This window comes from Mirounga angustirostris, unplaced genomic scaffold (genome assembly GCF_029215605.1).
Source record: "Mirounga angustirostris isolate CCGP_5_RB_7025 unplaced genomic scaffold, mMirAng1.0.hap1 SCAF_2, whole genome shotgun sequence".
Taxonomy (NCBI): domain Eukaryota; kingdom Metazoa; phylum Chordata; class Mammalia; order Carnivora; family Phocidae; genus Mirounga; species Mirounga angustirostris.
Window position 1 is genome coordinate 195,732,835 of NW_026991710.1, and position 14,716 is coordinate 195,747,550.

Here is a 14,716-nt window from a genome sequence, read left to right on the forward strand (position 1 = left end):
AAGAACCTGAACTGGTCCCTCTTTCCATATCACCCCCTTCCATCCCACTGACCCCGAGCACATGCCACTTGTCTATCTATAGGAGGTGTTCAGTGATAGCTTACAGAACCCGATGGGTGCACCAGGATCCCGAACACACGCTCCGAGAACTGATACCTGGAACTTCAGTGGATCCATTATAATTGCATTCATGCAACATAAGAGCCAGGCAACGTCATGGTGACTTCAGCTCCCAATTAAGTCGTCTATCGACAAATACAAACCACTAATGGATTCCTTAACATTTAATTCCAATAATTTTTTTTAAAAGTTGGTCCTTTCAACATTGAATCTATATCCAGTGGAAATCACCTGATCTCTGGACTTCCTTGAATGCTCCCAAGCCATGAGTAACCAGAAGTCTTAAATGCAACTTCCTAAGCCCCTTATTTGTATAGGGAGTGTCATCGACAAGGAAGAGGTGCCAGTCCACCAAATGCATCATCCTAGCATTCTTCTTCTCTGGTGAAGGAGAATGAGACACCTTGACTCATGAATCTGACAGTTTTCAGACGCTGATGAAGCGTAAACCATGTTTCACCCAAGTTATAGCCCACATTGCACGCAAAAGAGCATAGGGTCAGGGACTCGGGAAAGTAGTGCATTTTTCCTCCTTTTCCTATTATCTTGAAGCTGATCCCATTTTATCTCAATTTCAGGCATACGTGTGCAGGCTCAAGGTGTGACCCAGCCTTAGTTTACACCTAGATTCTGAATATGTAGAAAGCTGGACTGCTATGGTCCCAGGTGAGCTTCAGAATCTTCTAGGACTTTAGGAAGAGAGCTTAGAAGTGCCAAAGTGGAGGCAAGGCAGCTCCCAACTACATGCCCTGGGAATGCTCCCAAGAGGAGAGGGTCTTTGCCACCTATACCTATAACCAGCTCCGAGCCGGACCTGGACGTGCTCCTGGAGCCTAGAGGGCATCAGGATAGCTGTGTGCTCACATCAGGCTTGCTTCACCCTTCAGGTTTGCAATTATCTCAGGGTGAGTGGGCGTGGTCTGTGGGGTAAGAGACACTGGCATGAAGCATCAGGAAACACGTCATATTGTCATCATTGCACTATTAGAGGAATTGCAGCCGCTGCTTACTTGTACCCATGGCTGTGTGTCCTGCAATCCTTATAAAGTAGACGAGCACACCTTGCCATCAGTGTTAGGTTGGTGTCAGTGCGCTGCGAAGCCTGTCGGCCATGAGGATCTGTTACCTTCTCCTCCTGTTGCCCTTCCTGTTCTTGATGCCCGTTCCAGGTAAGATCGGTTGGGAGGCGAGAGGGTTGAAGGAATTGCAAATATATCATTCAGAGTCAGTCCCTTTCCATTCCTCGGGAACTTCAGACCAGGTAGATTTGTTGTATGGGAACAGACATCACCATTTTCTTTCTTCTGGTGAGAATCATCAAGGATCTTGAAGCGGTTTTCCCAATCTTTTCAGAGACTAAATAGCTCACAAAGACCACCCCTTTGTGGAAAGGGATGAACCTTACCTGCTCGTGAGACATAAAGAAAGTGATACAAAAACTTTAACCCCAGCAGGAAAGATGGGTTTAATCTGAGATCAGAAGGACAGACTTCTAGTTACTAGCTTTAGGGGTTGCAAGTAGAGTCTCTGGGAGGCTGCGAGCCCCGGGGACCCCTGCAGCCCCTGTGTGCCTGGTGGCCACACCCCTCCCCCAATGCCACCGCAGTCCCCAGCTGAGCTGTGGCCCCTAGAAGCACAGGTCAGTTGGTCTCTTAATCCTTCCTCTACTTTACTTCTCATTTTATAGAAAAAAGAAAAAGTAATTTTAAAAAAGAAAGAAAACACCCTAAAATAAAAGAAAAACAACCCCTGGGGATAGTGATCAGAATAACATTGTATTTATAAAGGAAATTACAAATTGGTATCCACCAAATCCAAACCAGTATGTGTTTTCTCATTTCTTAATTTAAAGAAAGGTATGTATGTGTATGTGTTCATCCCTATGAGGTATACAACTAGGAGTATAACTGAATTCACTTTCCAACTACCCGACCCTAAGTAGAAGTGTGTAGGGGGTGCAGGGCAAGGGAAGAATAGAAGAAAGGTAACAGATCAGTTATTTGGGGAATTTCAAAAGCCTTATACTTGGACTAAAGCCTTCCCGCGTGTTCTATTTATTCCTTGCAGGAAATGGAGGAATTATAAATACCCTGCAGAGGTATTATTGCAGAATAAGGAGCGGTCGGTGTGCTCTGCTTACCTGCCTGCCAAAGGAAGAGCAGATAGGCCGCTGTTCTTCCGCGGGCCGAAAATGCTGCCGAAGAAAGAAATAAAAAAAAAAATCCAGAAACGTGATGGGAACGTTGTAAAGTGTGAAAATGCCTCCCGGAAGTTTATAGAAGAAAAATCAAATTAAATATTTTTTTCAAAAGAATTAGAAGCTTGATTGTTCTCTTTAAATTCTGGTTATTGTGGTAGTTGTTACCAAACTGATAACTGGGAAAGCATTCATGGACTCACCTTTAATTCAAATGCAGGATAATCTCTGGAGGAATCCTCAAAGGGGTCTAAACCTATTTTCCAAGCGTTATCAGATTTAACTCCTCTTTTGCAAGTTATGTACCCCAATGAGATTGGACTCCCTGTTCCTCCTGAAATATTCCCTTGGTTTTCTTATAACCCATGCCTCTGCTCTCTCTGACCTCCCCTATCCGGCATTTAATCACCCTTCCAGCTTCATCTCTAAACTTTAACCCATCCCCCCCAACCCCGGGGCCATCGCAAATCCTACCGCCTCCCTACAAAGAGAGCTGCTTTCCCAAAAGAATATGAGCTTTCCTCTGATACACTGCAGGGTTCTGACGGAATGCTCCTTCTATGAATTTTGTTTGATCTCTGTGTTGTACCATTTGCATATTTCCAATCTCCATATCTGGTTGCATCATTTTTAAGGGCAAGGACTTTGTCTTAATCATTTTGGGCCAGCCTAGGAAAGTGCCTTGAGCATAAAAGCTGCTCAGAAAGTGTTGCTTGTACATTCCAGTGGTCTGGGGCCCTGCAGCTTTCTAACCTGTGTCCTCTCCATGTTGATATGGAAGGATTTCCAGGGATGCTGTGGGAGGTCCATCTTCCCCGACACACCAGCCCTATGGAAAAGCAAGAGAACCGGGCTGTCCGGAAGAGGGGAGCAGATGCCTGGATCCCACTTGCCATCCCAAAAGCATGAACTGCTGTGGGAACTGCCCTCCGACAGGATGCAGCTAGGGAAGCAGACAGAGGCGTGAGACAGTCCTTCTAGACACTGGACAGCCGGAGTGCGGGGCCACGGCTGCGGAGACGGGGGCCACACAAGCGAGACCCCTTGTCTCCGGTCTCCTGTGGGAAGCAGGCTCCAGGCCAAAGCACGGGGCAGGAGAACCCAAGCAGACCAGCGAGTCTTCTGAGTCCGAGAGATGGATTCAAGGTTCGGGCAGCACGAGACTCCCGTTCTCGGTGCGGAAAATCAGAAGGGGGCATCTGGATGGGGGTGGAGCACCCATGTGCAGCAGAGGACTCTCCTGAATCATGTCCCAGTGCTGGTCTGAGCATGCCTCGGGTGAAACTTGGCAAGCCCAGAGGAAAACAAAAACACCCCAAAGGGATTGGATGGATAATTCCAGGAACACATACCAGGCTGACCCATGTGCCTTCCCACAGCAACGCGGAGAGAGCCCTCAGAAAGGGATTGCATCTGTAGCTGGGCTGTTGAGCTCTAGGGTGGACTGTTCCGGAACCTCTCTGGGTGATAACGATGTGTCAATGCAGGCGCATCAGTTGTAACTAATGTGACCTCTGGGAGGATATGGATCCTGAGGGAGGCCTTGCAGGTGTGAAGACAGAGGGTATGTGGGAAATCTCCTTACCTTCTGCTCAGTGTTGTTGTGAACTTAAACTGCTCTGAAAAATGAAGTCTATTTTAAAAAAATAAGGTAAAACTTTTTAAACAACAACAACAAAAAGCTAAGAAAATTCCTTACCAGAAAACCTGCACTATTAAAAAAAAAAAAAAAATTCTCCAGTCAGAAGAAAATTAATGCCAGATGGAAATTTGGCTCTGTGGGATGGAATAAGGTGAGCAGCTAAGATTCTGTCTCAAAGGGAGGATTGTCAGCTTCTTAAAAAATAAGATACATGCTCTCTATAAGAAACCCAACTGAGGTGTCAAATGGAAAGGCAAAGATAGATTAAAAATAAGACTGGAAACAGATATGCTAAGGAAACACTGATCTAAAGAAAACAGAATTGGCCTTGTTGGCTAATTGCCTATAAATCAGAGTATATTTTAGAAGGAGTATGACCAGAGATAAAAAAAAAAAAAGATATTTTTCCCAGTTATAAAGTGGTTAATTCACCAAGAACACATATTAGTGCTAAGTTAGAATGCCCTTAGTAACAAAGTCCCAGAAGTCTTAAAGGAAAACTGATAGAAATTAGAGGAGAAACCGTTACATAAGCAATTACAATTAGGTATTGCCACCCTTCACTTGTAATGAAAAGAAAAAGCAGATCAGGAATAATACAGAAGACATGAGCAACAATATCATCCAGTGTGACCTAATTGAAATTTATAGGACACTCTACCCAATAATCACAGGATCCATTAAAATATTACACAGTACAGTTCCTACTGGGCTATAAAACAAGTCTCAAAACTGAAAACAATTTAACATTATTCAGTGTATATCATACACAGATATACACCGTGTCCATCCACAGTGGAATTTACGAAGATATGGATTACAGAAAGGTATCTGGAAAAATCCCCAAATATGTGGAAATTAATCAACATGCTTCTAACGGGTACAAGAAGAAATCACATGAGAAGTTAGAAAATATTTTAAACTGATCAAAAATGAAAACAGCATACCAAAATTTGTGGGAATGCGGCTTAAGCAGTGCTTAGAGAGAAATTTGTAACATCAAATGCTTTTAAGATAGATAGGGGTAAAGCTCACAAATCAACAATGTAGATTTCTACCCTAAGGAACTAGAACAAAGGGAGGTAAACCCAAAGTAGAAAGGATAAAAGTGAAAAAAAAAGAAAATGGACACATAGTCGTCTTTGAGAGGATCATAACATTGTTAGAGCTTTAATTAGGTTCATTAAAGGGGAAAAAGAAAAAAAAAAGAAATTACAAGATGCTCAGATATACACACTCCCTTTTGGCAGGCAGGAAAATGAGAACATTTATACATCTTAGGGTGATTTAGACAGAGTCTGCACAAGGTGACTATAATTCACACCCTCATCATTATCTCTTACAAGGTCAGGCCATGCCCCTCCCCCCTTTTTTCTCTTAAATTTAAGATATGCTAGGGGCGCCTGGGTGGCTCAGTCGGTTGAGCGACTGCCTTCGGCTCAGGTCATGATCCTGGAGTCCCGGGATCGAGTCCCGCATCTGGCTCCCTGCTCGGCGGGGAGTCTGCTTCTCCCTCTGACCCTCCTCCCTCTTGTGCTCTCTCTCATTCTCTCTCTCGCAAAAAAAAAAAAAAAAAAAGATATGCTACCAAAAGCAACTACACATTCTAAGCAAATCGGCATCAAAATTCCAACTGCCATTTGTACACTTCTTCTTTGGAAAATGTCTATTCAGGTCCTTTGTCCATTTTTCAAATCAGATTGTATGTTGTTTTACTGTTGAGTTGTACGTTTTCCCTATATATTTTGGATATCAACCCCTTACCAGATATATGGTTTGTAAACATTTTCTCGCAATCTGTAGGTTGCCTTTTCATTTTGTTGTTTCTTTGCCTCTGTGTGGTCAACAGACACATGAAAAGATGCTCTGCAGCACTCATCATTAGGAAATGCAAATCAAAACCACAATGAGATATCACTTCACACCTGATAGGATGGCTAGCATAAAAAAACAAAACAGATGTTGGTAAGAGTGTAGAGAAAAGGGAACTCTGGTACACTATTAATAGGAATGTAAATTGATATGGCCACTATGAAAAACAGTAAGCAGTTCCTCAAGAAAAAGAAATACCAGGTGATTTAGCAATCCCACTTCTGAGTATATACTAAAGGAAACGAAACCAAAATCCTGAAGAGCTATATGCATTCCCATGCTCACTGCAGCATTACTCACAATAGCCAGGATATGGAAACGACCTACATGCCCATCAGTGGACGGATAGATAAAGAATTGTGCTATATGCAAAATGGAATATTGTTCAGCCATTAGAAGGAAGGAATGACTCCTGTCATTTACCACAACACGGACAGCACTGAGGGCATTATGCTAAGTGGAATAAGACAGACACAGAGGAAAGGAAAAAGAACTACATGTTGTCACTGATACGTGGAATCTACAAGAGTCAAATACTAAAAGCAGAGTCGGATGGTGGTTACCAGGGGCGGGTTGCTGAGGGAAATGGGGAGACGTTGGTCAAAGGGCACAGAGTGGTAGTCAGGTAAGATGAGTAAGTAGCGATCTCGTGTCCAGCGTATGACTGTACTTAGTAATACGGTATTGAACCCAGGAAATTTGCTAGGAGAGTAGATTTCAGGGGCTCTCACCACACACACAAACGATGGTAATTATGTGAGGAGATATGCTAATTAGCTTGACTGCAGTAATCATGTCAGTATGTATACATATCAAATCATTTTGTATACCTTAAATATATACAATTTTTATTTTATTTTTTAAAGATTTTATTTATTTGTTTGACAGAGAGCATGCTAGAGAGAGAAAGAGTGAGAGTGTGCAAGCACGAGCAGGGGGGAGGGGAAGAGGGAGTGGGAGGAGCAGAGTCATTCGTTGTGTATAACACCCAGTGCTCACCACACAACAGGTTTCTTAACCAGGGTCGTTTTCCATGATAAGCTACTTACATATTAGGTTCTTGCTAGACAATTCCTACACTTCCAGCTGCATCTTTTTCTCCCATCTCAGCCCCAGAACTTCATCAACTGCATTTGCTGGAAAACAAAATGATAAAAATAGCCACCTGCTGGCTGTTTCTGATTCTGTTTCAGTGGTGGAGACTGACTCAGCAGAGCTTCGGAGAGATCTTCTCTCTCCGAGCGGAGCTGACCTGTCATGGAGCCCTCGCCAAACCCCATCCCAGCTGTGGATCAGAGCCTTGACCGGCTGCTTCTGCAACAGTAAGGACCCCCTGCGACCTCAGCAGCACCAGTCTCTGTCCAAAAACTGTACCCAAATAATTATAGACTCAGGTTTTACTGACACGAATGCAGCCTTGGGGAGGGAAGCCCCTGCAGGTTTACTCAAGGGGACGCTAACACAGGTCGTCTTTCTGACACAGTGCTTGGAATTCTGACGCTCTTTTGCCTTTTTTATCTTATTTTTAGGTTTCACTAAAATATTATTTGCAGGACTCGAGCATAAAATTAGCCACACAAAAGATCCAAAGCTGCACTGCTTAGTGGAGAAAAAAAAAATGACAAAACATTTTACTTCATGTTTCTTTTTTCATAGAAATGCCTACAGTTCAGATGTCAAATTTCCTTCCCTTGTAGGGGCCCTGGGCTCACCATTACAAAAAGGACCTGTTTATTTTAGACTTGTGGTTTGGATTTATTTGGAAAAGGTGCAGACTTGGGCAGAGGTGGAGGGCATGCTGTCTGTGTCCTGTGATTTCACATCTCCAAGAAGATCCCTCCCCCCGCAACAAAGCATTTCCTTAGTAGAAGTGACAAGGAATAAATCTACACTACTGAAGCTTTATTCTTACGATTGGAGGTTTAATTATTAATTCATCACATCCCCCAAAAGGCTACTCTAAGAAAAACAAATTGCTGTCACACAAAACATTATGTTGCCTTCAACACCTTCAAATGTCACCTGAGGTCTGGAGATGACTGATCAGACTCCAGGAATAACTTGAAGTCACAAAGGCACATTCCTAGAATCCTCATTTGCATAGAAAGTGTCATAGACTCTAAGAAGGTGACAACCCAGTTACTTTGGCCCAACAGTCTCTTTCTCTGAAGAGGAGAAACAAGATGTCACCCTAACTCATCATCTCTATAGTAGTTAGTGGTGAATTTAAGAGGCTATTCACATGAAATTAATAGTATATGAAAATTCGGGTGTCGTGGGGTCCTTTACCTATTGAAGGTAACCTACTTTTCCTCCCTTCTCTCAGCTCCAAAAGCTAACCTGTTCTGTCTTGTCCAAACTCCCAAGAGGACCCATAGAGATTCTTGGTCTGACCAAGTCCTGATTCACGGCCAGGCTTGAATATGTCCCAGACATACTGAATTGAAAACCATTTCGGCCTCATTCTGCCTTCTGTCACTTGGAGAGGAGAACAGAAAATTGGGAGCCTCAAAGAACCACAATGGGAACAGATTAAACCCAGGCTACGTGTCCTAGGATTGCTACCAAATGGAGACAGACCCAGCCTAGCTCCATGCCACCCAGATCCACTGCCAGAAAGAATCCGTTTGTGGATATGCTTTCTGCATCCCACATGGAAGCAGGATAGCAATTTCTGAGGCGTATGACCCTATGTGTCTTTGCATCTGGTTCAGGGGACGTGTTATATGTTCTAAGAGCAAGACACGAGAGCTAGAAGGAAAGATGCTGCCTTTTCATCATCATGTGATTTTGCTAGAATTGCAAACATCACTTCTGCCAGTAACCATGTTCCCTTCATCTTTACAAAAATTGAAAGAAAATCACCTTGCTCTTCATCCTTGGCTGGTCCCTGAGTTTGTTGACCATGAGGATCCATTGTCTTTTCTTCATATTGCCAGTTTTATTCTTCTTTTTTTTTTTTTAATTTGCGAGAGAGAGAATGAGAGAGAGCACGAGAAGGAGGAGGGTCAGAGGGAGAAGCAGACTCCCTGCCGAGCAGGGAGCCCGATGCGGGACTCGATCCCGGGACTCCAGGATCATGACCTGAGCTGAAGGCAGTCGCTTAACCAACTGAGCCACCCAGGCGCCCACAGACTGTTTTATTCTTGTCGCCCATGACAGGTAACACGGACCCAAGAATTAAGAGGCTTGAAATAACTTGAGGGCAGACTGAAATTTCTCACTAATTTTCTCCAGGCTAAATAGATTGTTTGAACCATTCATTCAAACTAAACACTCTCCCTTTACCATGAAAGGTGCAGAAGATCTCAAGGGAGTTCTCAGAGTTTTGTTTGTTCTCAACCCAGCCTAACAGGCTAAATCACTGGGTAATATTCCACTGCTATTTCATTGCAAGATCGAAGGGCCTATGCTTAAAGCCTAAGTACCGTGCCTTCCTAAATAGAGATAGAACTCATTTTATCCCAAGGATAGACATCCAGGCTATCCTTTATATCTTTTTAGAACAAGACAGTGGGATTTTCGGCCACCTGGAGAAACTCATAGTAGGACTAGGGCTCCCATCATACATTTTGGAAACTTTACCGTGTGTGTCCCCATGTAGTCTCTCCCACGGGAAATCCTCTGGAATATATTGTTATCCGTCACATCCTTTTGAGCATGGGGGAGCTTAAGCATCACTTGGTTTCTCCCTCTTCCTTTATTCTGGGCTGACATTTACAGTCATCAAAGTAAAAAAAAAAAAAAGGGAACTGATAAAGGTAAAGAAAAGGAGGGAAGGAGGAAAGAAGGGAGGAGGAAGAAAACAAATATGAGAAAACAGCAGAAATATGAAATATTATAAATCTCGTTTGTACAACTTTGCTATGTTCATGTGATAGCACTCAGATGACCAAATGTTTATAAATCGATAATTACAATTTCATTGCATCTCTGCGTGTCACCTAAGCTCAAAGGCTCAAAAAAACAGATGATTTGGGGGAAAAAAAGGCAAACAAATGGCCTCCGGCTTGCTTTTTCTGTGTTTGGTAACTACTGACTTTCCGTGGTCTCTAGTTTATTTTCTTTAGAGTGGAAACACATTTGCATAAAACCCTCAGCAAGCTTCCACCTGAACACATGCAGTGGTCCAAGTCATTCTGCAACAAATCAGAATGTCCAGCAATCTGGTTCTTCAAGTAAGAACATAGCAGAGCCTGCCACTTCGTCAGAAAGTTATCTACGAGAAGTCACACCCATGTCAAAATCATCGTGGCCATAGAGCCCTGTTCTTGGGAAAGAAGCTCTTCCCCCAAGGATTTTTTTTTTAAAGATTTATTTGTTTATTTTAGAGAGAGAGAGTGCACTAGCTGGGGGAGGGGCAGAGAAGGAGGGAGAGGGGAAGCAGACTCCCTGCTGAGCAGGGGGGCCCTACAAGGGGCTCAGTCTCAGCACCCCGAGATCATGACCTGAGCCAAAACCAAGAGTCAGATGCTTAACTGACAGAGCCACCCAGGCGCCCCTTCAAGGATTTATGAAGGGATGATGACTTGTGCTTAGAGTCTTCCTGAAATGATGTGCAAATTTTTATCCTCCACTTTCTTTTCAGGTCTCTTTGGAAGGGTTCTTCTTCCTTTTTCTTGTCTCGGGAGCAGGGGCTTCTGTTTTCCGTTCAGATGCCTTCATAACTGGGAAGAGACTGACAGGTGTTTCTTCCCCACACAAAAGTGCTGCAGAAGACAGAAGCAGAAATAAAGAAAGCTCACTGCTGAGACCATGGTGGAGAGAGAGAAGCTGTTCCCCTAAGATATGTTTATAAAATGTAAACCCAACTAAATCACTGTTCAGAATCAGGGAACCGATTTCCTGTAATTCTGGTTGTGTGGTGTTCCAGAGAGTTTTATGAACTTAGATTAAGATTAGACTCTAATATTTATTTCCTCACTTGTAATATGGAAAAATAATTGCTCTATAATGGGTCAAGAGGGAAAAAATGCTGATTTTTAGCAATTTCACTCATTTCTGGGTAACAGGTGAATGATTGACTTTTACTGAGAAAATTGCTCTATTGTTTAAGCAAACACAATAGACATTTTGGTTCTGAAAGCAAAGCTTTTGGAGATATACATAATATGGAGGTAAAGGAAAATAAGTGCTAAATGGATCTGTTTTCTCAAAAGTAAAAGTTAAGTTTTTCATGAGGAGACTGTTTAGACACCACCAGGGACTCAGATCCACGAGGGGTTTAGAAGAAGAAAGACCCTTTTCTCTACCTTCCTAGGTTCTTAACTGGGACCCTGGAAATTAAACTGATAAAAGAGAGATTGATGTGAGAAAAATATAATTTATTAATATGTGCAGTGCACATACATGTGGGAGAAACCCAGTGATGAGTAACTTTGAGGGGAGATTAGAATTTGGGGCTTACAGAGCATCACAATGAAGAGCAATAAATGCAGAGAAGTCACAAGACAAAGGAAAAGGAGTTTGGGCTTCTAGGGCAACAAACTGTGGGAAGGTAACTAGATGGGGAGACTAATGGGGGACAAGAGTTATATTAGCAAGGTTTGTTATATAGATTCCTCTCCCTCTCTTGCTGTCTCTGGGCTGGTAAAAGTCTAGTCCTCAGTGATGAAGAGTCTAGGCTTGCTTTTGGGCAAATGGTAGGGGACAGTAGAGAGGGGTTTTTTGTTTTTTGGGGGGAGGTTTGTTTTGTTTTTTGTTTTGTTTTGTTTTTTTGCACCTGCTATTTCTCAATTGCCTTCAGCTCAAAATAATCTGTATGTCTAAGTGGCATATTTGGGGTGGCGTATGTGATGCCCTACGGGGGATAACAGAAGAAGGGATGCCAGAGGGAGAGTCTGGAGAAGGAGGTGGCAGTAAATGGCTGTCCTGTCTATTGTTAACTTGTTTTCTGTTTTGTGCAGTGACTCACCAGCCCCCCTGCCCTTCCATTGCTTCCAGTATCCACAAAACCCTGTCCCATACAATGGCCTTCGGGGTGTGGGATCTCAGCGGAGGAACAAGGGACTGTATCACCCTGAGCGTGAGAAGCAGGAGGAAGCTGCCGCAGGAACACAGAGGCAGGACCCAGAGGTGGCGGGAGACGAAGGCAGCGGGGGTTTGGGTATGATGTCAGGCGAGCACAAGCGCACCTGCAAATCCTGAGAAACATTAGAAAGAGATTTACCTACCTGCACGTATGAAGGATGGAAGATGGAGCTTCAGGTGTGTGGTTCGGATATAAACAGAAAGGCTGATCCCAGGAGGTTGGCGGATTTGGTTTCAGGTTGGTTATACAGACTTACTGGGGTCTTGTTTGGGAAGAGCTAAGCACAGTTCTGTGCGCTGAGAAAGGGATCGATGAAGTGTAGCTGTTGTATTACTATCATCATCACAATGATGACTCGGGTCAGATAAAGCAGTAAAAAGATGATTGACTGATTTAGAATCTTTAAAGCTCTCTTTCCTCATCGTTTAAGTGGATAAAACTATAAATAGCCTATAGATAGCTATTATAGATAATAGCAAGTATAGAGACAAAAGGGAAAACATACATTCGTTTTAAAGACTACAGCCAACTCTTTCTTATTGAGTCTGCTCAGCTACCTCTTTTTTTTTTTTTTTTGGGTGGGCACAGTGTTTAATACCACCTTCACCAGCAGGTGATGAGCCAGGGGTGTGTTCCCTGACTGCCCGAGAGACCCCAGGTATTGGGAGCAAGCCCTTCACAAGCCAGCACTGAGGACTGGGGTCCCTGGGTGGTCCCTTTGCTCAGCTACCTCTTACAGAACTGACCGTTGATGAAGAGAATCCTCCTTGGGATCTATGGGGGAGGATGGCTTAGGCATTGCCCATCTCATGTCTGTGGAGCAGTGTTGTTTAGGGGAGGGAACAGAAGTAAGACGGAGCGCCGTCCTGTTCCCTCCGGAGGCCACAGCCCACAGCCCCAGGAGGAAGGGGAAGGGTGAGACGGCAGGTGTTCCAGCAGCCAATTAGGGCGCGTTCTTGAGCCGCCCCGTCATCTTTATTCCAGGAGGTCAAACCCAACTCCAGATTCTTGCCAGGGCAGCAGAGCTGGTTTTGAATGATTTGGGAAGGTCAGTTAACCCCTTTGGGTTTCATTTTAAAAACGGAGTCGCGGGTGCCTGGGTGGCTCAGTTGGTTGAGCCACTGCCTTCGGCTCAGGTCATGATCCTGGAGTCCCAGGATCGAGTCCCGCATCTGGCTCCCTGCTCGGCAGGGAGTCTGCTTCTCCCTCTGGCCCTCCCCCCTCTCATGCTCTCTCTCTCATTCTCTCTCTCAAATAAATAAATAAAATCTTTAAAAAAAATTAAACCATCGGGCGCCTGGGTGGCTCAGTTAAGCGACTGCCTTCGGCTCAGGTCATGATCCCGGAGTCCTGGGATCGAGCCCCGCATCGGGCTCCCTGCTCGGCGGGGAGTCTGCTTCTCCCTCTGACCCTCCTCCCTCTCGTGCTCTCTCATTCTCTCTCTCGCAAAAAAAATAAAATAAAATAAAATAAAAATAAAAAATAAAATAAAATAAAAAATAAAAACGGAGTCGTTTTCTGGCACACGTGCCTCTGCTCGGCTTCTGCGAGGGGGAGATTGTCTTTTCCAGACACGCTCTTCCGGAGCCATGCGGGTCTCCTACCGAGAGGTGCAGCCCGCGTCCCCCTCCCCTGGAACCCCAGCAGGCCTCTGTGACCGCGGCAGCTGAGAGAGCGGTCAGAGTGATGCTACGGGGCCGCCGAGGTCACACAGCCACCCGGCTGTCCTTCTCCCAGCACACGTGCCACGGCAGCCCGGAGGTCCTGTGCGAAGGCTGGCAGCCCTGAAATTGCGGCCCGAGAGACCCCGTGGAGAAACAGATGCTGTTCCAGCCCCTGCGAGGAGCCTTCAGCCCAGGTGCCAGGCATGCGCGTGAGCCCGGAGATGGTTCCAGCCCCAGCCGCCTGCCAACCCACGAGCATCTCTGAGCCCCAGACACCCAGCTGATCCCAATTTATTTTTAGAACCCCATGAGTGATAATAATAAAATAATTTTTAAAAGAGCTAGGTTTGGGGCTGATTTGTTTTGCACAAATAGATAAGGGGAGCACCTCTTCCTTTCCCCCTTCATACCCACCTTCCAACCATGTAATGCATCCAATGTGACATTCTTCCACTACTTGTTGAGATGTCTCAATGTGGCCTCAGAATCTTTCTCAACACAGCGCTCCTGAAAGATTCGGTCATTATGGCCAAACGACCAAGCTCTTTGATTTTCCTGAACTGGAAGTCCTTTCATGTACCTTCCAGCTGTGACATTCTATGAGTCTGTCACCTCCCAAGCAAAGGGAGGAATTCACAAACTACGGGGAACTAGAACCCAACAGTGTTAACAAACACAAATAGAAAACGGCCATCACAAACTCATTCCTTCGCAAATACTAAGAGGCAACATTGGGCCAGGCACTCCAATAGGCAACAAGAATGGAGAAGAAATGGCTGCTTCCCAGGAGATGTCTAATCTTGAGATCAGCACTATCTTGCTTTCCATCTAAGCCTGCACTCCTGTTACCATAGACGCTAGCTGGAGGCAGCTATTTGGATATAAATCTTAGTTAATTCAAAGTTAATAGCATTTAAAATTCACATCTGCTCAAGTCACACCTGCTCAAGTGCTCAATGGCCCCATGTGGCTAATGGCTATCATGCTGGGCAACAGAGATGGAGATGTCATCACAAAGTCCTGTGGGACAGCTCTGGTCCTACTGGTCCCATTGTGACTCTCCCAGTGAGACGAAACGGTGAGGCAGAGCTACAGGATGTCAAGGACATCGAAACTCAGCTCTGTTTTGCAGAAAGGCCAGCATTGTTGCCTTCAATGCTGATGCTTACTCAGCATTTTTAAATGATCAT

At 44.5% G+C, this 14,716-nt stretch overlaps 1 protein-coding gene across 1 annotated transcript; it reads left to right on the top strand.

Moving 5' to 3' along the window:
• The first annotated feature begins 816 nt into the window (after positions 1-816).
• Positions 817-2,432, top strand: LOC123847352 (beta-defensin 103A-like). The gene is made up of 2 exons (XM_045879265.1): positions 817-1,289; positions 2,188-2,432. The coding sequence occupies exons 1-2, from the start codon at positions 1,232-1,234 to the stop codon at positions 2,331-2,333; spliced, it is 204 nt and encodes a 67-aa protein (XP_045735221.1). The 5' UTR covers positions 817-1,231; the 3' UTR covers positions 2,334-2,432.
• Positions 2,433-14,716: the final 12,284 nt, after the last annotated feature.

Excerpts from the sequence above, each read along its gene's own strand:
- LOC123847352 (XM_045879265.1), top strand. The coding sequence starts at position 1,232 with ATGAGGATCTGTTACCTTCTCCTCCTGTTGCCCTTCCTGTTCTTGATG. Across the intron at positions 1,290-2,187 it reads GTTCTTGATGCCCGTTCCAG|GAAATGGAGGAATTATAAAT; the intron begins GTAAGATCGGTT and ends TATTCCTTGCAG.